We start from the raw sequence: 27,675 nt of genomic DNA, 5'->3' as shown, positions 1-27,675 counted from the left end.
GCTTTCTGTGAGGGGGCCCTGGCCTCGGGTGAGTACCCTGTGTACAAAGGCAGGTTCGGCCTGAGCCAGGAGCATGAGCAGACACAGAATGATTAATCGTTGTGTCTGGTTCTGTGGTGGTAGAGCTGTGGGGGGAAACGGAGACCAAGCCTGTGTTCCTGAGGGGACAGGGGCTGGTGTGGAGCCCACACATGGGCAGTGAGCCTCACACGCTCATGTGCCCGAGAAGCGCTGCTGACCTCGCCAGCAGGCGGCGGCCAGGGGCTGGCAGCTCTGAGTGCGAGGTTAGGCCAGGGCTGGCCATGGCTGGGGTCTGCTTGCTACTTACACGTTGAGAGGCTGCCAGGCCGGCCACTGTGCTTTGGCTTTGATGACAGTGAGGACCTCATCACTCTGCAAAAAAAGGACCAGAGATACTCAGTGAGGAGAGCTGGGCACCTGGGCCAAGAGAGGTTTGACTTGGTGACACTGTCCACTCCCTTACCTGCTGCTGAGGCTCCCCCTTCCCGGGAAGCCGTCCCCCCTCCCCCCCAGGAAAGCCCTGCAGCCTCGGCCATCCCAGGGGGTGGGGGTGGTGCACACACATGGGCCCCCTGAGCCCCACTTTGTTTTCCAGCTCCGTCCACCCCTCCCCCACAGTAGCCAGAGCTCTGACCTGGACTTAGCTCCGGATGGCCAGATTTCTACGTGGCCAGCCTGGAGCGCAGGTCCTGTGCTCTGCAGTCAGGCACTGGCTACACGAGGAGCTGCAGTGTAGCCAACACCGGCTCTGGAGGCCTGTCCTTACTGGGGCCTCTCCTGCTGCTGAGACCTGCACGCGTGACCGGACTCCCTTGGACAAGGAGGTCAGAACAGAGTCTGGGGCCAACCCCCTCTCCCCGCTCATGCCCCTCATATTATTCTGCTCTATTTTGTTCTGGATAGCGTATGGCATGGGCGCTTAAAATGATTTTTTTTTTGAGGAAGAATTTGATAATTAGCATTTTGAAGGAAAGTATTAAGGCATCAATGAGGGGCAAAAATCTAGCTTAAACTTTGCAGTTTGGGTTTTTATTTTCAATTACACATCGGGGCACAGGAATAGCATAAACCATTTCAAGGCTGAAGACTTCCACAGGCCCAGATGTGGCTTTGGCTAGGGACCTTTCCTGGAGGGGATTCAGCTGGTCCTGCCTGGATCTTCCCTTCCCCTGGGGGGCCCAGCGGTGCTCAGACACCACCGTCCATTATGTCTAGAAAAACCTGAAATGTCACCAGCTGAGGAAGCAAGAACTTTGTTGCCGACCAAACAGGTCCCTGAGTTCCAGGCTGTGGGCGGGGGGCAGAGGCTTGCTAGGCTGGCTCAGAGCTCTGCCCTTGTCCTTAGAGCCCTGTCTGGCATAAGTGCCTCGAACATACTTAGGGTGAACTGGTGAACTTCTCATTGGTGGGGACCATGCCCAGAAAATCCCACAGCCCTAAGGAAACTGGAAGGAGGTTGGAGGTGTCCCCAGGCTCAGGTGCAAAGATTATGAAAAGCCTTCTGGGCCCGGAGCCCCTCACCTGCAGCCCATGGTGGGGTGGGCCTTTAAGAGGATGGGAGCTCAGCCAGATCCAGCGTGGCTCGGGCACCCACAGAGGGTTTTGGGAACGAGCTGGCAGAGGCAAAGGCCTCTTCGTGAGCTCAGGCTTCCCTGACAGTTTCCTCTTTTGGTCAGGGGAAGAATCTTTGGATGCAAAGACACCCCCACAATCACGTGGCTGCAAGGAGAGCATTTCTCGGTCCCAACTGAGTGGTTTACACGGCTCGTGGGAGACTGGTTCATTGGTTGGGAACACATCCCTCACTCATCTCTTTTGTTTGTTTTTTTAAAGATTTTATTTATTTATTTGACAGAGAGAGAGAGCGAGCGCGTGATCACAAGTAGGCAGAGAGACAGGCAGAGGGGGAGAGGGGAAGCAGGCTCCCCGCTGAGCAGAGAGCCCGATGAGGGGCTCGATCCCTGGACCCTGAGATCATGACCTGAGCCCAAGGCAGAGGCTTAACCCACTGAGCCACCCAGGCACCCCTCCCTCACTCATTTCTAATAAATATCTGGGGAAGGGCTGAGAGACTGTCCGGCATGACGTCACGTGTGAGACACAAGGCAGGCGAGGGGTATCCCGTGACCCGGTTCCCTGTATCATCTTATCCGTCCCGTGGCCCACGCTGAGCCCTGCCTCTGACCCCAGAAGCCTGCTCCTCCTCCAGCGTGCCTCCATTTCCCCATCTCCCGCCCCTCCCAGAGTTCAGGCTCCAAGTCCAAGCCCAAGCTCACGGTCTGCAAAGTCCTGTGAGCCCTTCCACAGCCTCCACACTTTCTTCCTCCCCCCCAGTACACCCTCCACAGGGCTGCAAATCCCACCGTCTCCATTCCCTGCCTCGGCCCTTCAGCGGCTGCCCACCACTTCCACGATAACATCCTGATTCCCGAGTTCTCGGACACGGTCTTCAACCTCCAGCTTTGGTGTACTTTGTTTTCGTTCGATTTTACAGATACGGAATATTGCATAAGCAGAAGTGTACGCGCTTACTGTAGCCAAATTTAGCATCACAGAAGCACACAGTGTGAACGTGGACCATATTCCACCCGAACAGCTCCCTGCCTTCTGCCTCCTTCTCCAGAATGTTGCAGTTTGGTGTGTATCGTTCCAGACCTTTTACTATGTGTGTGCAACTGTGTGTGTGTGTGTGTGTGTGTGTGTGCGCGCGTGCACGCACCAGAATTCTCCCCACAAAAATGCATCATACCGAATATCTTATTCTGCACCATGATTTAAAATTTTTTCCTTAATATATCATGGGAAACATCCCATGGCAGTAGATACTGCATCACAGCAATCTTTTTGCTGCTTTTCGGTGTTTCAGATCTTCAAACTAGGGTAAACCAAGTCAAGCGGTAGTAAAGAGGAATCCAAGCTGGGAGATCCAAGTCATGAGATATTGTCTGATGATCATCCCTCCCTCTGCCCTTGAAGAAATACTTTATTAAGAAGTAAAACCAATGTGGGTGGAGGTCAGATGGCCACCGAGTCCGCTAGCCCTGCAGGTTTCCCTTGCATTGCATTGAAATCTCGGTTTTCAAGCCCCAACTAAGGATATATTGATTCTACTTTTGCAGTATATAATGCAACAAAAGTTGGTGGGGTGCTCTGTTAGTGTGTGTTTACGGCGATGAAATTCTACCTATAATTTTGAGAGCGATGGAGGCTCCAAGGGTGGTGCAGGCATGTGGGTGGGCCTTAGGACAGCTCCTCGCTGTGAATTCTTCCATCTAGAGGTGGCATGCCAACTGCAGGGGCGACAGCTTTGTTGTCACGCGTCTGGGATCATCTACGTTATTCACTCAACTAAGAAAGCAGGAGCATTACGGAAAATGTACTTAAACTAAAAATTTGTGAATTATCCGAGTTCTCTGGCAGAACCCAACCTCTGCAGGGTTGGAGAGTGCCTGGCTTGCCGTTCATGGCCGTATCCAGTGCGACGGATACTCAGCAAATTATTGAAAAAGCGGAGCATCCGATGTATAGTGGAATTCCATAGTACGGACCTTCTGTAATTGACTTTGCCAGCCTTACTGGTGGATGTTTGTCTCCACACACCATACTATGGTGCACACTCGCATATGTATTTATTTACAAACCCAAGGCTTCCCATGTTATGGATTACCAGGGACCGTTAAAAGATGAAGCAAATATATCATTTTGGTAGCACCTACCAAATTGTGCACCAAAAATCTGTCCCAATTTACACCCCCCACAAGAATGTGTAGGTGCCCATGTTGCCACAACTTTGGGCACCCTGAGTACTATCAAACATTTTAGTATTTACTGAGCCAGCCCGTGGGAAAGGAGTGCGTTTGAGAGCATAAACCCTAGAATCACGCCTGAGTTCAAATACAGACTGTGGTGTTAGCTAACTCTGTGTCCTCCGGCGAGTCCCTGGACTTCTCTTAGCTTTTTCAGCTGTGAAGTGGGATTTAAAAAGAGTCTCAGTCCTGTGGCACCCGGGCGACGCGGTCGGTGAAGCAGCCGGCTCTTGGTTTCGGCTCAGGGTGCCATCTCAGGGTAGTGAGATGGAGCCCTGTGTCGGGTTCTGTGTTCAGTGGAGGCTCTGCTGAGATTCCGGGCTTTTCCCTCTCCCTCTGCCCCTGCCCCCTCCCTAAAATAAATACATCTTAAAAACAAAAATAAAAAGAATCTCTACTACATGAGGTTGTTGTGGGACTAAATGACATAATTCACAGCATGTGCTAATACAGTGCGCGAATAAGCATATATTAGCTACTCTTCTTACTCTCATTTACATTCTCAAGCTGGTAGGAGAATCAGTTTGCGATGCTTGAGCACAGATTGTGAAACACACAGTTGCATCTCCAAACCCACCAAGCCTCGGGAGAACACTCCCTCACTTAAAGCCAAGCTCTGAGTCTCAGGGAGCATATGATAGAGGTTTATGTAGCTGGGTGAGCCTTGGGTGGGGCCACTGGGGGCGCTGGGCATTTTCCATTCTGAAGAATGAAGGACTTAAAGTCAGAGTAAGCAATCCACACTTTCGACTTAAATGAAAAGCTGTTTTAACAAGACTCTGAGGCACAGAAAGGATCTTTCAAGAATCCTTAGAGCCCTTCTACATCTCCCCTAGGACTCTTTTCAAACCAAGTATTTCAGGGTATTCACAGTTCATGCCTCTTCTGGATGACATTAGCACTTTTCCAGAGATATGCCAATTAAAATTAAAAGCCGCAAAGAAACCACAGGTCACTCGTGTCCATCTTCACGGGGATGAGTTCTTTTGTCCTGCCTTTGGTAAAAATACTGTGAAGATGTTATAGCCGTACTCAGACTTCAGAGCCCCTGACACCAACTGGGAATCTCACAGCTCCCAAGGGGCCCCAGGCTGAGGTCAGATCTGGAGGAAGGAGGGTCATGTTGCAGGGGGAAAGCACGCCGGGGACAGGTTGGTGGTGGAAATCATATTGGTATTAGGAACACAGCAAGTCTGAGCAGAGCTGAGAGTAAGAATGTGGGTCTGAAGGACTGGGTAGGGGCTGGTGTCAGAACCAATCCCACCCAACATTGACCCTCCCATGGAGGGTGATGCTGGAGGGCTCTGGGCATCTTGGTCATGCCCACAGTGAAGGGCCAGGGTCTGTCACCTCCTCCCCCTGCCTTGTTCCTCACCTCCTCTCTGCCCTGTGTGCCTATGCCTGCCTGAACTTTCACCTCCCCATCCTGAGCCACAACCTCTTTCCTCCTCCCAATGCCCCTTTTGCTGCCGGTGACATGGAGCACGTCCTGCCCTAGCCCTACCGTCTGGGAATCAGCCCGGACAACCTGCCTCCTCCCCACAGGAAGAGAAACGGGGTGCAGTCCATAATCACAGAGGGAAACTGATCAAAGCAAGTAGAAGAAACAACAGTCACGACACGGATCTATTGTTTGGATGTGCCGGGCATCTTGCCAATTACCTTCCTAGAGCATTTTATTGAATCCTTACAACGCATTTGCAAGGTAGGCAGGGTGACACTTTTTTTTTTTTTTTTTTTTAGGGTGACACTTTTAATCCTCAGAAACACATCTGTTTGGCCAAATTACAGAGCTAGAGTTCAACCTCGGTCTGACTCTGGAGACCCCACTGGTCACGCTGTGAAGCCAGGCAGAGGGGAGCTGGAAGGCTGAGCTGAGGTGCAGAAAGGCCAGGCTTTCATGGAAGGTCAGGGCACCCCCTGTCCACCGGCACCTCTGCTGGCCCCGGGGGCATGTCCTAGCTCATTCTGAGTTCTGAATGTTACAGCCACACTCGGACGGTGTTCACGACACCAGCAGTGTTAATGCTGCCCTGAGAACTGGTTCCGATGCAGAGCAGGGGAGGGCCCGGGTTCCTGGGCTGGAGAGGAGCTGCTCCTGAAGGGGGGAAATCCGACGGTATGAAATGCACACGTGCTCGCACGGACAGCCCCACGCCCCAAATCGTGCCTTTCCTCGCATTCATCAGCTTGTTTCTTAGGGAAACCTTTGGGAACAGCTACCATCTCATTTTGTAGACCACGAAACAGAGGTTCAGAGAAGTCACGTGACTTGGTGAAGCCCACCCAGGAACCACGATTCCAATACAGATGCGTCTGACTCCAAAATTCCTGCTTTTTTCACTTTGCCTGTTCCTCCTCTCCATCTTATGCTCGTCTCTCTTCCATTTTGTTAGTTTTTCAGCAAGAGCATCGCTGCCCCGGGCGGACAGTTTCCCCCAAAGACTGGTGCTTTGAGCATAGGGTCACCCAAATCCCTCCGTGAAGACAGTGCCTGGGATCTTAGCTAAAGGGTCTCTGGCGAACGGTGCTCGGCTCCCCCGTTTACGTCTATCCTTTCCCAGGATTCCCACATACCACCCATAAAAAACATCAACCCTGATGGCTTCCATGTCTGAAGGGAACTTTTTGTCCCTTGGTGGGTGTCTTGGTGATGAGCAGCAGGAAATGAGCCATTTTATGAGGTGATAATGGAGCTATAAGCATCTTTAAAATCAATTGTGCCCAACGTCATAGTTTCCCATCGTTTCAACAGGCTCTGGGTTTATTGGGTCATAAATAAAAACAGATAGTTCCTACTGGTGGTGCTCTCTGGCTTGCCCGTGGTCTCCTGAGGTCCGCACTGCAGAACTCTGAGGTAGGCAGGCAAATGGTTCCCATTTTCCAGATGAAGTGACTGAGATGTCTCCTTCCTCTCATACTACTCTGGTCAAGGTCACTGATGACCTCACCGCTGCCCGGGGTCAGCGCCCAGCTCTTAGCTTCCATGACCTCCTCAGCAGCGTTGGACACAGCTCTTCCCTCCCCCTGCTTTGAAGCCCTTTGTACCTGGCTCTGGCACCTCTGTCTCTTCTCATCTCACCGCCTGTTCCTTCTCAGTCTGCTCTGCTGACCCCTCTCTAACCACCAGGGTTCAAGCCTTGACCCTCTTCCATGTTGCCTTACCGTTTCAGCTTGTCTTAGGCCTCCAAGCACCATTACATCTACACTGACGATGACTGAAGTTTAATCGTCTACCGTGTCTATCACCTGTTTAACATCTTCATCTGGACGTCAAATCAGTGTGTCAAATCCGTGTCTCAACATCTCTGAAACCAAACTTGTGACCTTCCTCTCCCCCGCCTGGCCAGCCCAGTTCTCCCCAGCCCATTCAGTGGCAATGCCGCCCCTTGTTACCTCACTCACTCTATCCCTTAGGACTCTGTCCCTCGCTCTGTTTGGTTTAGTCGTTCGGGACATCTCATGTGTCCTCGGACACTCCGGCCACACTTAGCACTTGCTGTTCCCTGTGCCAGGAACGCCGTCCTCCAGGTTTCATAGCTTCGTTTCCTTGCCTCCTCCGGGTGTTTGCTCAAATGCCACCTTCTCCTGGGGTCTCCCCCGACACCACTATTAAAACTAGAAATCCTGGGGGGTGCCTGGGTGACTCTGTTGGTGAAGAGACCCACAGTTGGTTTCGGCTCAGGTCGTAATCTCAGGGTCATGAGATTGAGCCCCATGTCAGTCTCTGCACTGGGCATGGAATCTCCTTGGGGTTCTCCGTCTCCCTCTGCCCCTCTCCCCCTTCCCTTACTTGTGTGAGTTCGGCCTCTCTCTTTCTCTCTCTCTTTCAAAAAAGGGATTTAATAAAAAAATAGCAGTGCCCTGCTGGTTCCTCATCCCGGCATATCCCCATCATTTTATCTGATTGCGTTTGTTTCATCACATTGGTCACTGTTCAATATACTGTGGACTTTGTTTATTTACCTTTTTAAAAAATATTTATTTATTTCTTTGAGAGAGAGAGAGAGAAGAGGAAGGGAGGGAGCTGGGGGAGGGACAGAGGAAGAGAATCCTATAAGCAGAATCCTGCGGAGCACAGAGCCCGATATGGGACTCCATCTCATGACTCTGAGATCGTGATCTGAGCTGAAACCAAGAGTCAGAGGCTTAACCGACTGAGCCACCTGGGCACCCCCCTCCCTTTTTTTTGAGAAAGAGCACCAGCAGGGAGCAGGGGGTGGGGCAGAGAGAGAGGAAGAGAGAGTCTCAAGCAGGCACCCACTCAGTGAGGAGTTGGACGTGGGGCTTGATCTCACAACCCTGAGACCATGACCTGAGTGGAAATGAAGATTGGTCGCTCACCCGACTGAGCTCCCCAGGCATCCCTGCTTATTCACTTTTTATGGTCTATCTCCCCCTGCTAGAGTAGGGCCCCCCGCAGGCAAGAGCTTTCCTCTGTTTTGCTCCCTGCTGTACCATCAGTACTTAGGACCGGGCTTGGAACGTGCTCAAACAGTGTTTGTTGAATGGATGAGAGGCTGTGAAGAGGAAGGGCTGGTGTTCTCCGAGACTCGGTCCACCGGTCTCCGAGACTCGGTCCACTCTGTCGGCCCAGCCGTGGGAAGGAGGGCTCAAAGATCTCAGCAGGGGGCTGGCGGGCATGGGCATGGGCATGGGCAAGGGCAGGGGCAGGGTGGGGGAGTGCCAGCCAGAAGGCTCTGCTGGAACTGCTTGAACTCGAGGGAGAGAGAAGGGCCAGGACAGGGGGCCGCGTTAGGAACTGTGGTCAGAGCTCACAAACCCTAGTCGGCTGCTGGTGTTCACCCAGCTACCCGGGCTGGCCATGCCTAAGGGCCCATAGGCAGCCTCACCCCTGGGCAGCTGTTGCCATCACAAGCCACTGTCTGAGCCGCTATTTGAGAGCCAGAGAAGGTATGTGAAGCCCATTTACAGATCCCCAAGAAGATGATGTGGTTGCACAGAAGCATTTCAAATTCAATTTCTTTTGAGTTCTTTTCAAACATAGCCTGTAATTCGGATGGGAAAATTGCATAATGGCCGTAGATAACAATTTTCCCGTGAGATGGTTTTGTGAAAGCAGCTGGGCATTTCTGAAGCCGGAGGGGAAGGGCCCATCAGAGGCGCCCCCGGCTCCGACTCACTGCCCCCCCTCGCTCACCCGACTCCGGCAGGTGGAACACGCTGGGGAAGGGCATCGCCCCGTGGCCTGAGAGAGAGCGCCTTCCTTCTGTGTGCTTCTAGCAGCCACAAGCATCGATTCAGCTCGTCCTTTGGTGACTGAAGTGTCAATCCCGGGTTTAACCTCATTTTCCAGACTTTTTCATTTTGTCCCTTGTAATGCTCATGAAAGTGTGCCCCAGGAAGCAGAGGGAGCTGGGGAGGTCGCTGGGGCATGTCTGCCTCTCCGTCCCACCCGCCCCTCTCTCCACCTGCTCTTCCCGCGCCCTCTATCCCACCTTCGACCCCGTCGGTCTCCAGCCATCCGAAAAAACTAAGTGCCAGGGCCAGAGCAGAGAGGCTGAAAAGGGACCAGGCCGGGCGAGACTGACGTCACGCGCGAGAGGGGACGTTCAGCAGAAGCTGTCTGCTTTTCAACAGGCAGGGGCCCCGAGGAAGCCAGGTCAGGTCGGGCTGAAGGTGCCTGTGACATAACCTGGAAGAGCAGCGCCCCAGGCCTCCGCAGCACAGCACTGGACACCCCTCGCCCCTCTTCCTGCCTTCCCCACCCCCTCTACTCTGCCTTCCTCTGAGGACCGCTCCAGTCCAGGTCTGGTCCCAGAAGCCAGTGGGAGAGCAGGGCTGGGAACTGTGTCCTCCCTGTGCCCCCAGCATCGGCTTGGGTTGGAGGAGGTGTGCAGGGGACGATTAAGGGATGAATAACGGGTGAGTTAATTAAAAGATTAATTAGTGACAAGCTAGAGGAAGCCTCTGGCCCATGTGGCCCTCCCAGGGGTCCGAGGGCACTTCTTAGGAGTGCTGCCAGACTGAGATGTCACCGAAGGGTCTGCATACACCAGAGTGTGACTTGATCGATAGGCTCAGAGGGCTCTGCTGATGGCTGTGGGAGCGTAAATGCTAGTGGGGCACAGGGAGGGGCGGCAGGGGGCAGCAGGGGGCAGGCAGGGGCATCAGACCAGGAGAGAGCCACAGGAGCGGAGGAGACAGTGGGAGCAAGGCATTATTTTAAAGGGAGACACGGAAGGACTTGGTGATGGATGGGGGTTGTAAAACAAAGAGGGGTCAAGGATGACTCCAAGGGGAGGTGTCTTATCAGCAGTTGGATATATGAGGCTGGAGTTCAAGGGACAAGTCCAGGCTGGAGAAATAAATGTGAAAGGCATCAGCATATAGGTGGTAGTTAAAGGTACACGACAGAGAACCTGGGAAGTGGGCAGAGAGAGAGAAGAGGGTGGGATGGAAAAGAGCCTGACTCGGGACCGCCAGTGAGGCAGGAGGGCACTAGGTTCTGCCCCAGGGCCTCTGCAAAGCTCTCCTGTTGTCCCCACTGTCCCCTCTGTCCCCTCTGCCCCAGGGAGGCAGGTCCAGCTACCTGCTCACTGCTGCCACCCCTGCCTCGCTGGTCACTGCTGAAATTGCAGCTGAAGCGGGTTTAGGAAAGGCAAGTGGGCAAGGCCACACAGCCGGAGCGGGCCCAGACAGCTCTTTGCAGGAGTCTGCTGTGCGCGGTGGTGAGAAAACTGGCGGTAGCAGTAAGGACATGTGATTATTCTTTAAAAGATGAGTGACAGGGACGCCTGGGTGGCTCAGTTGGTTAAGCAGCTGCCTTCGGTTCGGGTCATGATCCCAGCGTCCTGGGATTGAGTCCCACGTCGGGCTCCTTGCCCTGCAGGGAGCCTGCCTCTCCCTCTGACTCTGCCTGCCACTCTGCCTGTGCTCGCTCTCTCTCTGACAAATTAAAAAAAAAAAAAAAAAAAGATGAGTGACATCACGACTCGTTTGTATGTGGAAGGGTATAATCTAATACAGAAAGAGAAAGGGCTCTTGTGGGAGAGAGGGGGGTGCACCTGCACGAGTGGGGTCCTTGATAAGATGAGAAGCCAGATCCAGACCCGTGATCGAGGGGAGGCCTTCCAGCCAGAGCCAGGGAAGGGAAGAGCCAGCTGCGGTGGCCTGGCTACTGATGGCTGAGGTTATGGGCATTGCTGGAGGTGGGGGGGGATAGGCAGCAGATCCTGGGAGAGCCCGCACCCTCTGCCCACACCCTCTGCCAGGCTCCACTGCGAGGTCCGAACACGAGTGACGCCAGTCCCTGTCTCACCGAGCTTGCCTTCCCTGCACGGTGAGCAGTCACAGGGCGCCACACTTTGATGGACTCTCTGGGGACAGCAAAGCAAGGGAGGGTGTATGAGGGAGAGCCAAGCTTGCAGAGGTGGGGATGTGAGGACCGTTTCACTGACAAAGCCACTCAAGTATTCTTTTATTTTTTTTCTTCAAGATTTTATTAATTTATTTGAGAGAGAGAGCATGAACAGGGGTGAGGCAGAGGGAGAGGAAGAAGCAGAGTCTGCTGAGCCCCCCGATGTGGGGCTCCATCCCAGCACCCCGGGATCATGACCTGAGGTGAAGGCAGACGCTTCACGACTGAGCCACCCAAGCGCCCTACCCCTACCATTTATTTGCACAATAGTAGCGAGATTATTATACAAATAGATGAGTACACAAACTGTACACTGTTTTCTATAATTTAATATATTTCAGGGATGATCTCGTTTGTGATACAGCTCCTTTAATGATGACTCGGAAGACCACAGAGCAGGAGTGCCCCGGGGGGTGCATTGATTTCAGCTCAGGTTGTGATCTCAGAGTCCTGAGGTCGAGCCCTGCATCGGCCCTATGCTCAGCACAGAGTCTGGGTAAGTCTCTCCTCTCTCTCCTCCTGCCCACATGCTCTTTCTTTTTCTCTAAAATAAATAAATAACATCTGAAAAAAAAAAAAAAGAACATAGAACAAAGTGAAAAAAAGATGATATAAAAGCATATATGTGTTTTTACATTGGGCTGCAGACTTTGGGTTCATTTTCAAAAGAGCTGTATCACTAATGAGATAATCTCTAAAATACCCTACACTGAATGAGAAAGCAAGGTAGAAGCTTCAGGTACTGTCCTGTGAGCCTGTTTTGCTGGGTCCTTAAACATAATAACATTTCACTTCATCAGCTCCCTTCATCCACTGATTTCCGTAAAAAGCTTTCAAATTATTAAGTAATGGAGCTCCAAATGACCTGGACGGGTGGAGAAATAGGCGTGCCTTAAGGTGCTCAGAACGTTAGCATCAAATAAGATTCCAGAAAGGCTGCTTTCTTCAATAGTGCTATTTAAATGCAAAGGAACAGCTTCAGTAAGCTGTAAAAGCTTAACCCTTCTCATTCCTGAGACCTCTCCCCCCCACATTATGTCCTCACAAGAGGTTGGGGACAGACTGCAGAGGTAACAGGAGACGTTGTGCCCTGCACTCAAGGAGTGTCCCTCCGGGAAGGTAAGAAGCTGGCCTCTGCCAGTCTTTCCTTGGTAATAGACATTTCCCTGGCCATGAAAACCAGCTTCTAGTTCTGACTGTGGCACCAGGGACCAGGAATTAAGGAGCAGAGTGGTGGGATAAGTGAGACCCACGTTCCAATCTTGGCTCAGCCACTTACATGTTGTGTAAGTTTGGGAAAGTCGCTCATCTTCTCTGAGAGGATTCTTCATGCATAAAACACGGGTTGTTGAGCTCTTTCTATGGGTCAGACTGTGCTGGGCACAGAGCACAAGGCAGTGGACAAGACAACAAAGTCCCCGCTCTTGTGGGCATGTCCTCTAGTAGATTAATCATAGTACATGAGGGTTGAAGGAGATGGCATAAGTAAAGGGCCCAGAGAATGGTAATACTACTTAGTTCCTAAATGCACATGTCTCCAAGCCCCTTCCTTCTGTGTGATTGTCCACTTACGGGCACATATCCCTATCCTCTCAAGCAACTCCTCCTTTGAAAGGCCTAATATTTTGAGTAGAAATGTATGTATTTAAGGTATACAACACCATGGTTTGCTATAGAGATACAGGCCTGCCTTAGAGAAAGCGTGGGTTCAGTTCCAGCCCACCCCCAAGAAGCCAGTATCACAATAAGGGGAGTCAAATGAATTTGTGCCTTCCCAGTGCCTATAAAAGTTATGTTCACACCACTCTGAAGTCTGGTAAGGGTGCAAGAGAATTATGTCTAAAAAAACAATGTGCGTCATCAAAAAATACTTTATTGCCAAAAAATGCTAGCCGGCATCTGGGCTTTCAGAGAGTCACAACCACTGATCAACACAACAAATATAATTGCAGCGAAGAAGTTTGATGAGAATTACTAAAAAGTTACTGGGAAAAAAAAATGACCAAAAATTGGCAGAAATGACCAAGATGAGATACAGAGACACAAAGTGAGCAAATGTCATTGGAAAAGTGATGCCAAAGATTTGCTTAACGCAGGGCTTGCTGCAAACCTTCCGTTGGGGGTGGAGGCGGGCAGGGAAGCAGTATCTGGGAAGGAGAGTAAAGTCAAGGGCAATAAAATGAGGTGTACGCTCACAGAAACATGTCGCTCAGGCCAATCAACATATTCATTGCTTCACATAGTTGCCTTTTTGTTTTTTGTGGTAAGAGTGCTAGGAATCTACTTTCTTAGCAAATTCCAGTATCCAATAAAATCATTTATTTCTTTTTATTTTTAAAAGATTCACCTGAGAGAGAGAGAGAGAACCAGTGTGGGGAAGAGCAGAGGCAGAGGAGACAGAGAGTCTCAAGCAGAATTCCTGCTGAGTGCGGTGCCTGATACGGGGCTTGATCCCATGATCCTGAGATCATGACCTGAGCTAAAATCAAGAGTCAGATGCTTAACCCACTGAGCCACCCAGGCACCCCCAATACAGTATTTTAGACTGCAGTCACGGTGCTGTACATTAGATCTCTAGACTTATTCACCCTATGTAACTATAACTTTGTACCCTGTGCCCTACATCTCCCATTCCTCTACCTCTCTGCCCTGGTGATGCCTTCTGGTTACCCCCAGATCCTCTCTCTCCATTACCTCTACCATGTTGCATTATTATTATTTGCATGAGTATTTGCTCACTTAGGTGTCTTCCCACCAGAAGGTATCCAGCAAAGCTCCCATCACACAATAGGTGCGTAATCAAATATACTGAATGTCCAGTAAATGAAAGTTTTTATTCTCCCCAAATATTCTCTTTATTCGAGGGTCCTTTAATCTAGCAGTGCCAGGCAATTCCAGCAGCCAGGATGTGTTTGTGTTTATATCTCACTGCTGCTCTGTACAACTTTACTGGGGACTGTGATGCTCTCTGCCTAGAGCCCCCTTCCCCAGCTGCTGGGAAACCTGCAAACACGCAGCCCTCAGTTGTCAGGTCTTTTGCCGGATCGCATTGGCCAGATAAAACTGCCTCGTGTGATGTTGGCAGAGGCCCTCTTTGGGCATGCAATGCAGCTCAGCCTCTCCTCCTGCCCATTCCTGCCTGCCGCCCCTCCCCCGTCCCCTCGCCACCCAGGTGTGCACGGTTCCCAGGAGTGGTCCCTAACTTCACGCATGCCAATCTGGACTCCACGGGCTGCCCAGAGAGCCCAGCTGCTACAGTTAGTGGAAAAGGAGAGGCAGAGTTAGCACATCAATGACACTCTCTATGGGTAAAGACAGGTAAAACCCAAACGATGTGTGTGTCATAGGTGGTTGGGGCAGGGGAGTTTGGCCGAGGGACCCTGATGTACAGGCACAGTCAACTCTGAAGGACGCTGTGAGGGCAGCCAGCCTCCAATCTGGATCGTGAGACATTCGTTTCAACAAAACAGCATCATCCACCACGTTCAAGCAATGTTCCTAATTAGCATTTTAAAAGGTTTGTGGCTTGTATTAGTATGATTATCCTTATTTTGCTTTTATGGTCATATGAGAGCTATAAGCATAAAGAGTTAATATCCAGTTATCTTTGCACACATTTAAATAATATGATAATGAAAATAATTACAACTCAACCCTAGGGGTTTGTGAGCTTACATATGCCCCTTAAAAAAGGTCCGTATATTACTTGGGTTTGGGAATATTCTAATTTTGCAAAAGAACGGTATGAAGAGCTTTGGTCTTAGAGGCTCTGTGGTTTAACTCTGCAACCTTGGACACGTTACTTAATTCTTTGAGCCTCGATTTTCTCATTCTGTACGTAGAGTGGTCTAATGAGAAGAACTACCTTCCAGGCTTGCAGCAAGATCTAAATAAGCTAGAAAGGAATGCAGAATGCTTGCACAGTTCCCGACACACAGTAGGTGCTCAGTAAACAGCAGCAGGCAGAAGAGGCCCAAGAGGAGAGAAGTTACCTTTCTCCTTTCCAAACCCAGCTTGGAGAAGCCCTGCAAACATCCTGGAAAGATGGCAGGAAGATGGAGTTTTAGGTAGGTTACTTCCGGTGGGGAGTCAGAGTTCCTTTTGCTTCAAAGTACAAACAAGCAAGCAAGCAAACATGACAGCCCCATGTTTAAAGGTTAAAAATAGAAAACTCAAAAGAGCTATGACCTAAACTCAATTTCAGAGAATTTTATACTTAAGGACCATTCAGTACATATTCCCAAGGTAGGCTGAACAATGAACAACGCCCCCCCCCAAGATATCCATGCTCTAATCCCTTGAACCTGTAAGTGTTACCTTATAACCAGAAGGACTTCGAAGATGTGATTAAATTAAGGATCTTGAGATGGGAGGCTATCTTGGATTATTCATGGGGCCTGCAATATAAGTGTCCTTGTAAGAAGGAGGCACAGGTTTGACGACAGAAGATGAGAAGGCAATGTAAGGATGGAAGCAGAGATTGGAGCAATGTGGCCACAGATCTCTGAATGCCGCCAGCGGCCGCTGACATTCTGGAAGAGGTAAAGAGCCTTCTGGAGCCTCCTGAAGGAATCAGCCTGGCTCCCACCATGATGTCAGCCCTGTGAGGTTCATTCTGGAGTTCTGATCTGCCCAAGTATAAGGGATTAAATTTACCTTATCTTAAAATACTTAATCTGTGGTAATTTGTTGTAACAGCAAGAGGAACTAATACGATCCCTATGGGCCCTCCTTACCCTTTGAATCAGTAGGTCTATGAGGTAACCAAGACCAGTTGTTAGAAGGGAGGAGAGGAGGGAGTAGCACCGAGTCTGAAGCGCTGACAGAGGCCTGATTCTCTGCCCTCTAGCTGTGTGGCCTCAGGCCAATTGATTAGCTTCTTGGAACCTCCTTGTTTCCATCTCTACAATGAGACTTGAGTTAGAGATGTAAGCTTCTTGTGAGGATTACAAGCCAAGACACTTGACGGACCACAAAACTATGTGAACTCTTTTCATTACTATTATTGTTACTTAAAACAAAAAACTCAAGTTGGAGATTGTAGTCAAGATGCTACCTCTTAGAAGACAGCCTAATGGTACATAAAATGTCTATCTGAGGTGACTCCATGAACATGGGACCTAGGCATGGCCATTCAATGCTTTGGAGCACGGAGCTGAAAAATTCAGTTCTTAGATCTCTTCTGCAGTTCTCACTGAATTTCACTAAACTTCGCCCAGGACCCACTTGTAATTCCTTATTTTTACAGTCCACACTGAGATCTTACTGTCACTTGGACTTCTCTTTGAGGAGATGTTTGTTTTCTTTAAAAAGAGAATACCAACAAGCTCATCACCTCTAACTATTGGGCAGTTTTCCTGTTCTTGAAGCTTCCTGAAGTAAGCATCATGGAAAGAAGCAATCACAATAAAAACGACTATTATTTTTCAAACTAAAGACTGTCCACAGGTCTCTGGTCTGTCTTCACTGGCACAATCTTTCAAAGCAAAAGGAAGAAAATAAACACCTTCAGAGTTTGAAGTTGGATCCTCTCAACAGTTGCTTTCCCCATTTGTAATTCAATTGAACATTTCCCTACTCAGGTAGTAAGGAAAGAATTGCTGTTTTGATTGAAACTATGTGCAGTTTTGTTTCTTTAGAAAACATTTTTATAATGGATTTTTCTCTTATGACAAAAATATGTTCATTGTAGAACATTCGGAAAATTGAGGAAGGCAAAAAGAGTGATATAGAGACAACCTGTAATCCCACCCCCCGCAGCTCGCCGCTGTTACTGTTTCCATTTTAAATAAAAAAAGCATACTTTAGTGTGCCTGAGTGGGACGTTTATGGAAGCACCAAGCAGCGAATTCCAACGATATCCAGAGCCTGGATTCTCTCTTCCTCTACATGGTCAGGCCCTGCTGTGAGGGAGCGGAGCTGCTCGGAAGTCTGGGAAATCACAGGCCACAGCTTCCGTCGGTGGCTCTCTCAGAGGTCACCCCACTGCACTGCCCTCGTCCCGCCGTCCTGTGAGTATCTGGGCCTCCTAATTTCTTCCTGCCTCCAGGGCTCCTCTCCTGCTTCCACTCCAGTGCCTCACGGGGATCTTTCTAGAGCATACATTGGACCAGCTCACTCCGCTTCTTGACATTCTTCCTTTGGCTCTAGGGATACCGTTGTCATTTTTTAGCATGGAACGCAGAGTTCATGCTTTGGCTCTGCCTGCTCTTCCAGCCTTGTATCTCCTCCTGCACAAGCACCCTCCATCCCGGTCACCGCCCTCTTCATCCTCCTCACCCAACTGGCCACCCAGGACTGACTGCGGTCTATGTGTTCGGTACGACCTTAGCTCATGGCTATACCAACAGTCCTATAAGGTGGAGTTTATGGATGAGGCTCAGAGAAACCGAACAATTCACTCCCTTGCATGTGGTTAATAAGCAAAGGAGCCAGAGCCTGAGCTCAGTGTCCTCTGATGTCAAAGCATCCACATTCAGGTAGCTGCTTCCCTACTGAACTACTTGAAGTTTCTTGAGCCAGAAATGCTTTTTCCAAGCTATTATACCTTTGCATCTCCCCAAGGTGACTCTTGGCCCTTTCTCATCCACCTAATGCCTCCTGGTCCTTTAGAATGTTGCTCAAGCTTTGGCTTAGTGTAGCTGCCCCCCTCTTCTGTGCACCCAAGGTACCCGATGTTGACCTTGGTCATGGGACCCACCTCACAGAACTGCAGTTATCCTTTTACAGGCACGCATCTATGTACCCCCGCAGCTGTGAGTCCCTCAAAGGGAGGACTGTGTCTCATTCACCTCTATTCCCTGCTTTCCCACTGTCTAGCACAGGATTTGGGAGATAATAAATACATGTTTGTTTAATAAACGAATGAATGGGCAGCAGCTCCTAGAGACTTTGACCGATCAAAATTTGATTTGCTTATAACGTTCCTGCCAGAAGTAGCTCAGAGAAGTAAGGGAAATGAAACCCAGAATTCTTCACCGCCAGATCCCTTGCCAGGCTGGAGCCCCGTGAAAGAGCCCATCATTTGTAACTAATGCCGATCCGCAGCGGTGCAGAGGGAGCTGGGCGCCCTGACCTTTCCTTGTTGTGTTTAACTCTTGTCACTCGGTCATTTTGCCATCAGGATAAGGTCCAGGGGCAGGTGAAGGGTGAGAGACTGTGCCACCCCCAGAATACGCCTCTTTGGCACAAAGATTATTTTGAGAAACTGCAGACACAGGAGAAGCACTGAAAATAGAATGAAAGTTACCCTTTTCCAAAGGAAAATTACATTTAGAGAGGGGCCCTGGACCAGCAAGAGAGCTATCACTAGAGATCGCATTTTCATCTGAGAGACTTATCTGCATTGCGGGGCAAATTTTATTATATATTTCCTTTTCTCACCTTCCCTTGATTGCCTTCCTTCCCTTTGAAGCCCCAGACCCTTATTCCTTCCCCTAGCTTGGGATGGTATATAAGCCTCGATTACCTGGCTGTCTTTTGAGGGATTCCCCTATGTATGTAATTAATTTTTTCCCTCTTGTTAACCTTTATTTTTATTACAGGGGTGGGTGGGAATCCCTTAGTCAAGAACCTAAATAAGTAAGGGAAAATTATTTTCCTCCCCTACACAGGCTACCTGGCTGTGGAAATTCCTGAGAGGCAAAGAATAGAGGCAGGAGGGAAAAATCTATTTCCGGTGAACTACATCTGGGGAGTGGGGAGACGGGGGGCTTGGGGGTCAGGGACGAGGGTGGGAGGTGCAAGAGGGGACAGAGGACTGGGGGGGCCTTCTGGCCAGCTTCACGTTCAGAAAAGCCTCCCAGGAGAATGTGGCCCGATTCCAGAGGTCACAGAAATACACCAAACAGGACCGAATGAAGGAAGGCTTCTGAACAACTCTGAACATGTCCTGCTCCTGACCAACCCCACTTTGATGAAGTATAAATGATTATTTTTATAATTCTTATAAATGATCTTGAGATTAGCACAATCTTATTGCTTTAGATTTTCTGGTTATAGCATTACCCCCATTTGGTCAATCCTGTTACAGGATTTGTTCATAGGCTGAGGACTTTAAAAAAAAAAAAATGGGGATAACTTGACTTCTGAGGAGCCCTGGCTGTGTTGTGGGATCTGAGCTCCTGCTCCTGGAGCCGAAGCTAGTCAGCTCTCTGGAGATAAGTGAGGGGTCGGTGGGACAGGGGCGGCGTGGTGGGGCTGACTGATTGGCTCACGAGAGCTGATTAGACACACCTCTGCCCAGCTCTGTTCAGGGATATCACGTTAGTAGCTTGCAATTGGCTATCTACACCATAGGCAGACCCTACCTATTGGGGATTTTCTTTTTTCTTTCTCTCTCTCTCTCTTTTTTCTGAGTCTGATGGTTAAACATTTAGTAGCCGATCACGCGGGCAGTGGGAAAGGATGGCATTTAAGCTGGAGGCCGATGGTATTTTTTGGCCTCATGATGGTGAACATGAGGGAGGGGGCCTCATTACGGTCACCTGGTGTCAAGATGTAGGGAACATCCAGATTCCTGGGGTGGGGGGGGCCCTGAATGCCCAGGGCTCCCCAAACGGGCTGTGCTGCAGAACCAGATGAAGACCTGTGGAGTCTATTGCCCTTCCGGTCCCACCTTGGAGCTACTGAATTAGAATCTCTGGGTGGCGCACAGGAACCTGTCATTTAAAAAATGTCTGGAAAATGGTTCAGGTCAATGGAACCTTTGTTATGTGACTCTAGGTATTAAGATGCCTTGAAAAGAAGGTGAGGAGGTACCGCCTAGGAGGTCACAGATTTCCCAAACAAGCCCCCTGCCTCTTCACACGAGGCCTCTGTCACCTGTCATGACTTGACAGGATGTGGGTTACGATGGAGGCAGTGGTACAAAACCCAATAAGAAACAGGCTTTAAAACGTGACATTGGGGGGGAGCCTGGGTGGCTCAGTGGGTTAAGCCTCTACCTTCGGCTCAGGTCATGATCTCAGGGTCCTGGGATAGGGCCCCGTGTCGGGCTCTCTGCTCAGCAGGGGGCCTGCTTCCTCCTCTCTCTCTGCCTGCCTCTCTGCCTGCTTGTGACCTCTCTCTCTCTGTCAAATAAATAAATAAAATATTTAAGAAAAACAAAAACAAAAACGTGACATTGGGAAAAGGTGTGGCTTGAAAACATTTTTTTGGACTTACGTAAAGCTTTATCGGACAGACTTCTCTGATTTGGACTTACTAGCCTACTGCATCTCCTGCCTCTGAGTTCCTGACTCCACAGGACAAGGAAATGTCTTCTGGGGCCCACATGACTTCCGCACCCATAACAGCAGGACGTGGTCCCAGGCTCAGTAAAAACTGCTCATTTGGTTTGGAGAAGACAGTGAACTCAGGGCCAAAATCTTCAGTGAGACCTGGGAGTTACCAGAGGGCTGGAAGGTGGCAGCGACCAGGAGGACAGAGGCTGGGTGGGTGGGTGTGAGGAGCCTCAAGGGAGCACGGTTCTTTCTGTGAGAGGAGGGAAGAGGAGGACATGGAGATGAAGCAGAACTCACCACTCCTCTTGCCTTGAGTAGTATGGTATATGGGAGAGCAAATGCCCCTTGTTTGGGAGGAAGGGAAGGGGACGCGGAAACCAGGTTTTTGAGAAGAGGTGGGAAGAGAGCTGTGTGATGGGGCAGGGAGGTATGGGAGCTTTGCATGATACATTAGGCCACCCAGACAATTCCCACCGCCCGGAAGTGCAATGAGTCCCCCTAGAGTGGGGATCTGGCTATCGCCACCACGGCTCTCTGGCTCCAGGTGACTTACGTGCCCTTTGCATAATTTATCACACTGCATTATAATATTTTAAAGATATCTTTATATCCTAAGTCCAAATTCCAAGTGTAAGGAGAACAACTTAGACCTTAAAATAAGACAGGTCTTGGTCTGAATTCAGATTCTTTCCCTTTCTAGTTGTGAGGCCTTGGGCAAGTCATTTTACCAGTCTGACCCTCAATTTCTTCAGGTATAAAATGGGTAGAGTAACTTTACCCACCTCGTGGGTTTTAGTGAAGAATAAATTAGATATTGCTTGGAAACACCCACTATGTTGTTGGAGATACAATACGTTCTCCATAAGCCTTGACCCTTTCTCCTTGACCAAATCTTAATGATCTGTCACCACTCATGATTTTGTGAAGATAAACAAAATATATTGGTTGAATGAATGAATGAATGAATGAGCTGGTTAAAGAACTGAATGTGTAAGCAAATTCATGAATTAATGAATGAATGCTAATTTTCAGAAATATACGGTTGAGGAAACTTATGGCACTCTGCCTTGGCTAAAAGGACTTCTCTTCCAATTCTTTCAAACACGTAGCCCAGGCCAGGTCCTCTGTCCTATTTCAAGGCCAGAGCTATTCCTTTGTTCTGACCTTGGCATAATGAGCCATGAAAAGCTTGTGGCTTTTTTTCTATTTTAATCCTTCCGTCTATTTAATGGGCTATATTTCCTCTGGAAACAGTGGGGTGAACATCACCAAGATAATGGGTAATAACATTAACATTATCACCACTGGCATGATCCAGATATTATTCAATTAAAGTAATAACTCCTAATGCAGGATGAATTGTTTTTATCTTAAGAATCCAATTCAGCCATCAGCTCACCATCATATTCAAATGACAGAAATTACCTTTTAGTCCTAGATCTGTAATGTGATGTTGAAATGATTTCTAGTTATATTTTAGGATGCTATATTACAGATGTTTTTAAGGTCAGAGTGTACAGAGCTTGTCGTGTTTTCACTTTCTATCACCAGGTAATTTGAAATCCTTTTCAAATGAATAATGAACAGAAATTAGAAGTTTCGGGAGCAAAATCACTTCAAAGGAGTGCTTAAACAATCTAAAAATCCCCCATACTGAGACCAGAAAAGAAGAGACTTGGGTTGTTATTTAACTTTAACACTGGCCCTCTGTAGACCGAGATGGGGAAGAAACACCCCCTTCCCACAGTCGAATTCAAGAGCTTTGTCACCTGGGACGTTGGCTGATCCGTATCCAGAGTACAGTCATCTCCTTTTTTGACCCAGGACCTTGACCTTGGTGGTGTGTGTAAAGGGGGTCAGTCAGAGGGCTAGCTAATGCTACCCAGACTCTCAAGATATAGAAGAGCTGATCAGTGGTGAGAAATATGAAAGGGACATGGCACAGCCTCCATGGGTAGCAAAGCCTTTTTGAGAAGCAATCATCTTACCTGAATGCTGCCTGGGAAGCACAGAGTTCAAGAGAGGGGGCGAGCTGAATGGCTTTGGTGCACAGAGCCCCTGAGATATCTTAGTCAATGCATTTACCTTTATTATGGGGACAGACCCACCTCGCAGACCAAAACCATCATGTCTGTGGGACATGGTATCTACTCCTAGACCACCTCTCTCTCTTTGACCACCATCTTTCCAGAGGCCATGCAGACCACTCCTTTCTATCTGTGCCTTCCTTCAGACAGGCTACAACATACTACAAATAGGTGACAGTTTTACCACACAAATGTGACTGTAGGACACCCCCTCATCGCAATGGCTGGCCTCTGGCTATCTCCCACTCATCGCCAGACCTCAGGACCATCTCTATGTGTGGTTTAACTCAGACCCTTCAATACCAAATCTTCCTCCTCCAACTCCTAGAGGCTGCCTGCTTTCCTCATTATGGGGGCCCTCTCCCCACAGCCCAATACCTGTCTACACTCTCACTTAGAGAGAGGCTCACCTGGGATAGCTAGCTCCTGAACTGAACTGTCAACGTTTTCTAGCAGAGGATGAATTCCCTGCTGCTTTTCAATAAAGTTGAATGTGACCGCAGCAGGTAGGCACACTGCAGTGAGAATGAAATAGTGAAGTCCCATAAATTAACGTGTGGAAGAAGAAATTTATATTTATTCTTGTTCTTCCAAGTGAGCTAGCCGAATGGCTTCCGGCGTAGGTGGCAGTGGGAGGGGGACAGGCTGGGGAGCAGCATGGCTTTCTGTACCCACCCACCATGAAAAGACCCGGAAGGCAGCAATAATCCACGGAAAGTCCCAGAACAGGGCCAAATCTTCTTTGGTTAAGGCCTCGCTCAGCTCTCATCTATCCCACTGAGTGCTTTGTTCCTTTTCCACGGCCCAGAGCAGAATTCAGTCCTCCACTATTCAGGATTCACGAAACAGAAAAGTGATTCCACCCAAACCGTCAACAGACAGAGTTGATTTCAACTTCACCTGCCACTGGGAAAACAATTATGGCAGAGCAAAGAAATGGATACTTGCAGTTTCCTTTTTCTAGGTGGTTCCTAACGTGGTTCTGATCTGCCCGGAGTGCCTGTAACACAGCCTTCCCCGTGGCACTGACCTGAGCTGCAGCCTGGAGGAGGCATGGCTCGGGTAACATTTCCCAGGTCCGTGGGCGATCCTGGGGCCTACCAGTCACCAGGCCAGAGGTCTACTGGCTGCAAACACCCACCCGCCACCAGAGCACTCCTGGAACAGATGCCCCTATGATAGGCTGACTCTTCATTCATTCGCCACCCATTTATTCGGTCTCCTCCATGTGTACCAGGCGCTGGGAACAGAGAGATGGTTAAGACATGGTTCTTGCCCTCAAGGAGCTCCTATTTCATCAAGGGGACAGATGGAACACACAGTGACAAATCGGGGAGATATGGGTGTTAGGGCTGCTCTGAGGAGGAGCTCTTCACTCTTTCTGGAGCGGCTGAGTTCTTTGAACATACTTTTTTTTTTTTTTTAAAGACTTTATTTATTTATTTGATAGAGATCACAAGTAGGCAGAGAGGCAAGCAGAGGCGAGGGCAGGGTGGGGGGGGAGCAGGCTCCCCGCCGAGCAGAGAGCCCGATGTGGGACTTGATCCCAGGACCCTGAGACCATGACCTGAGCCGAAGTCAGAGGCCCAACCCCTGAGCCACCCAGGGGCCCCTCTCTGAGCGTATTTTACAAACCGCCTGACACACAGGAGGCAGACCCTCTGGGGAAGGAAGAGAGGACCTGAGAGGGAGGAGGGCGGAAGGTCTCTGGTTTTCCCTTTCATCTCCTTGTAAGGAACCGTTCTGAGAGCCACGCGTGGCAGTGAGTCAGTAAGACTCCCGGCCATCACCAGACAGGACAGAAGAGGGCACGTCTGTATTTGTTTCTGCACAAACTATTAGCTGTTGTGTCAGGTGGATGTGAACATCACAGTCCCTATTTCTTGGACACTTAGGCCGGGGGTCTGCGAACTTGAATGCGCGTCAGAATCACCAGGCAGGCTTGTGAAAGCAGAGTATTGGGACCCCACCCCCCACCCATTGGTCCCAGGGTTCTGATTCAGTGGAGTGGGGGTGGGGCCTGAGGAGAATGTTCATTTCTAACAAGTTCTCAAGCCACTGACTTAGACACTGCCTGCCACATAGTAAGGGTTCAACACATGATGGTATTAATGGTATTGGGCACTGTGCTTTCTTTTAAAAAAAATTAAATTAGCGAACATATAGTACATCATTAATTTCAGATGTAGTGTTCAATAATTTATCAGTTGCATTTAACACCCAGGGCTCATCACATCACATGTCCTCCTTAATGCCCATCACTCAAATACCCCATTCCCTGCTCCACTCCCCTCTAGCAACCCTCAGTTTGTTTCCTATAGTTGAGTCTCTCATGGTTTTTCTCCCTCTCTGATGACTTCCCATTCAGTTTTCCCTCCCTTCCCCTATGATCCCCTGAGCTGTTTCTTATATTCCATATAAGTGAAACCATGATAACTATCTTTCTCTGATTGACTAATTTAGCTCAACATAATACCCTCTAGTCCCATCCACATTGATGTAAATGGGAAGAATTCACCCTTTCTAACAGCTGAGTAATATTCCATTGTATATATAAACCACATCTTTATCCATTCATCTGTCAATGGACATCTGGGCTCTTTCCACAGTTTAGCTATAGTAGACACTGCTGCTGTGAACATTGGGGTACACATGCCCCTTCACATCATTACATTTTTATCTTTAGGGTTAAATACCAAGTAGTGCAATTGCTGGGTCATAGGGTGGATCTATTTTTAACTTCTTAAGGAACGTCCATACTATTTTCCTGAGTGGTGCACCAGCTTGCATAAACCAGCTAACTTAACACTCATAACAGCATGATATAGTGGAGATTCTTACTACTGCCCTTATTTTATTTTTTTAATGAGTTTTTTTTTAAGATTTTATTTATTTAACACAGAGAGACACAGTGAGAGAAGAAACAGAAGCAGGGGGAGTGGGAGAGGGAGAAGAAGCAGGCTTCCTGCTAAGCAGGGAGCCCGATGTGGGGCTCCATCCCAGGAACCCAGGATCATAACCTGAGCTGAAGGCAGATGCTTAACAACTGAACCACTCAGGTACCCCATCACTGCCCTTATTTTAGACATAAGCAGATGTAAATAGAGAGATCCTGGTATTTTGCCCAGGGTCACGAGCTTGTAAGTGGCAGAGATGATATTTAAAACAAGTCTTTTGAGTAGAAAAAATTCATGTCTTTTTCTGTCACTCTATTCTGCCTTTCAGGAAAGAAGTATATTTTTTCTTTCTTCTTTTAAATACAGAAGCTAAAGATATTCAACCATAAATAAGTGAAGTCTAGAATCATAATACTCTCATTCCATTTCAAGTATGTCCTTAAATATATTATTAAAATTATCCCTCCAGAGCCAGTGGAAAGACCATTTATTTCTTGAAAACAGTTGTGAAAATATATGAGAGCATAAGCTGCCTGTGCCCTGAGCCCAAGGAGCCTCCTAAGCCAATAGCCATCAATCCCTTTTTTTTTTTTTTTAAAGTAATGGAACACATTTTGTTAAGCAAAAGTATACTCAGAACTCTGATATATAAAGCAGAGAGGAACAGGGCTGCTTTTAGACTTCTAAAACAAACACTGGTGCTGGAAGGACTGCATTGTGAGCACTTCTGGGTGGAGAGGGAGAGCTGTCCCCATAGAAGCACCAGCTCTGATTTTTTTTTTTTTAAAGATTTTATTTATTTGACAGAGAGATCACAAGTAGGCAGAGAGGCAGGAGGGGGGGGAAGCAGGCTCCTTGCTGAGCAGAGAGCCCAATGCGGGGCTCGATCCCAGGCCCCCGGGATCATGACCTGAGCTGAAGGCAGAGGCTTTACCCCACTGAGCCACCCAGGCGCCCCAGGCTACCTTTATTTTTAACACTAGTTAGATCTGATGTACACTGTATACCCATTCAGCGAACTACCGGGTGCTCGAGCAATCCTTTTCAACGAATTCTTTGGTTGTCTTTGTGAAGTCTGGAGTGAGACGCTGCATTGGATATGTCTAAGGAGAAGGACCCCACCAAGTGAACCCGACTGATAATTATCCACAGTACTTAGTGAGGGGTTCAAGCAAGGTACCACTCCTAATAGGGGGTTACCTGCACATTGCTTCTGCGTGGGTGAGTGGTCCCACCCGTAGAGGTATATTCAGAGTACCTGTGATTCACTACCCGGCCCTGGATGTGAAGAGATTATGTGATTCATAAACCACCCCCAGATATCAGCTTCACTCTTTAGAGCTAAATCTCATCCACTGCTGTCTAGTTATTTTTCAGCTGCAAGAGAGACCAAGAAGTAGTTGTCTCTCGGTCCCATTCTCCCCATCCCTGCAGTCAGGTGTGACCATGGGACCAATATTTAGCCAATGTGATGCACACAGAAGGGATGTGTCTAACTCTTGGATCACCTTATTTAAGAAAGCTGTCCGCCGTCTGTTTTCATGACCCCTTCCAGCTGCTTGGAGAGGAGTAGGAACCACAGCAACTGACGTGGACCCAGATCTGGGAGCCATGTGCGGGGCCGGGCAGAAACAGACCACCGACACTGTGTTGCTCCCCTCTGCACTGTTACGTGTGAGGGAAATAAACTTCAATAGGATTTAAAAACCATATTTAAAAACCATATTTCTGGGGCGCCTGGGTGGCTCAGTGGGTTAAGCCTCTGCCTTCGGCTCGGGTCATGATCTCAGGGTCCTGGGATCGAGTCCCACGTTGGGCTCTTTGCTCAGCAGGGGGCCTGATTCTCTCTCTCTCTCTCTGCCTGCCTCTCCGTCTACTTGTGATCTCTCTCTATCAAATAAATAAATAAAATATTAAAAAAAAACATATTTCTGGTTTCTTTATTACAACAGCTTAGTTTACAACCTATGTATGGGTCAATGATGACCATAAATTCTATTAGTACTCCCATGAAGAGGTGGGGGCTATGTTCCTTCCCCTTGAATGTGGGAAGCTTTGTGTCTGCTTTGGTCAAATTCTCATCCCAGGCTTTGATAAAGGGGCAGCTTCCACTTTCTGTCCTTTGGAACATTTTCTTTGAGAGCTCTGAGCTATCATGTAGGAAGTCTAACTCCCTGAGACCACTGTGCTGACAAAGCCATGTAAGGACATTCCAGTAGACAGTCCCAGCCTTCCAGACACCCCTCCAAGGTTCCAGAC

General features: G+C 48.9%; 1 protein-coding gene and 1 long non-coding RNA gene across 2 annotated transcripts in view; one reads left to right on the top strand and one right to left on the bottom strand.

Annotated features, from left to right (window-relative positions):
• Window positions 1-27,675, bottom strand: part of SPON1 (spondin 1) — a 256,476-nt gene that overhangs the window by 27,936 nt on the left and 200,865 nt on the right. The window contains exon 7 of the mRNA XM_082683143.1: window positions 329-393. Coding sequence (XP_082539269.1) covers window positions 329-393 — 65 coding nt within the window. The remainder of the gene's footprint in view (window positions 1-328; window positions 394-27,675) is intronic.
• LOC309840770 overlaps window positions 1-27,675 on the top strand; it is a 33,419-nt gene that overhangs the window by 1,221 nt on the left and 4,523 nt on the right. The window lies entirely within an intron of this gene.

This window comes from Mustela nivalis (genome assembly GCF_964662115.1).
Source record: "Mustela nivalis genome assembly, chromosome: 9".
Taxonomy (NCBI): Eukaryota; Metazoa; Chordata; class Mammalia; order Carnivora; family Mustelidae; genus Mustela; species Mustela nivalis.
Note: the sequence above shows the minus strand (reverse complement) of the source record. Positions and strands in the feature narration are given on the sequence as shown.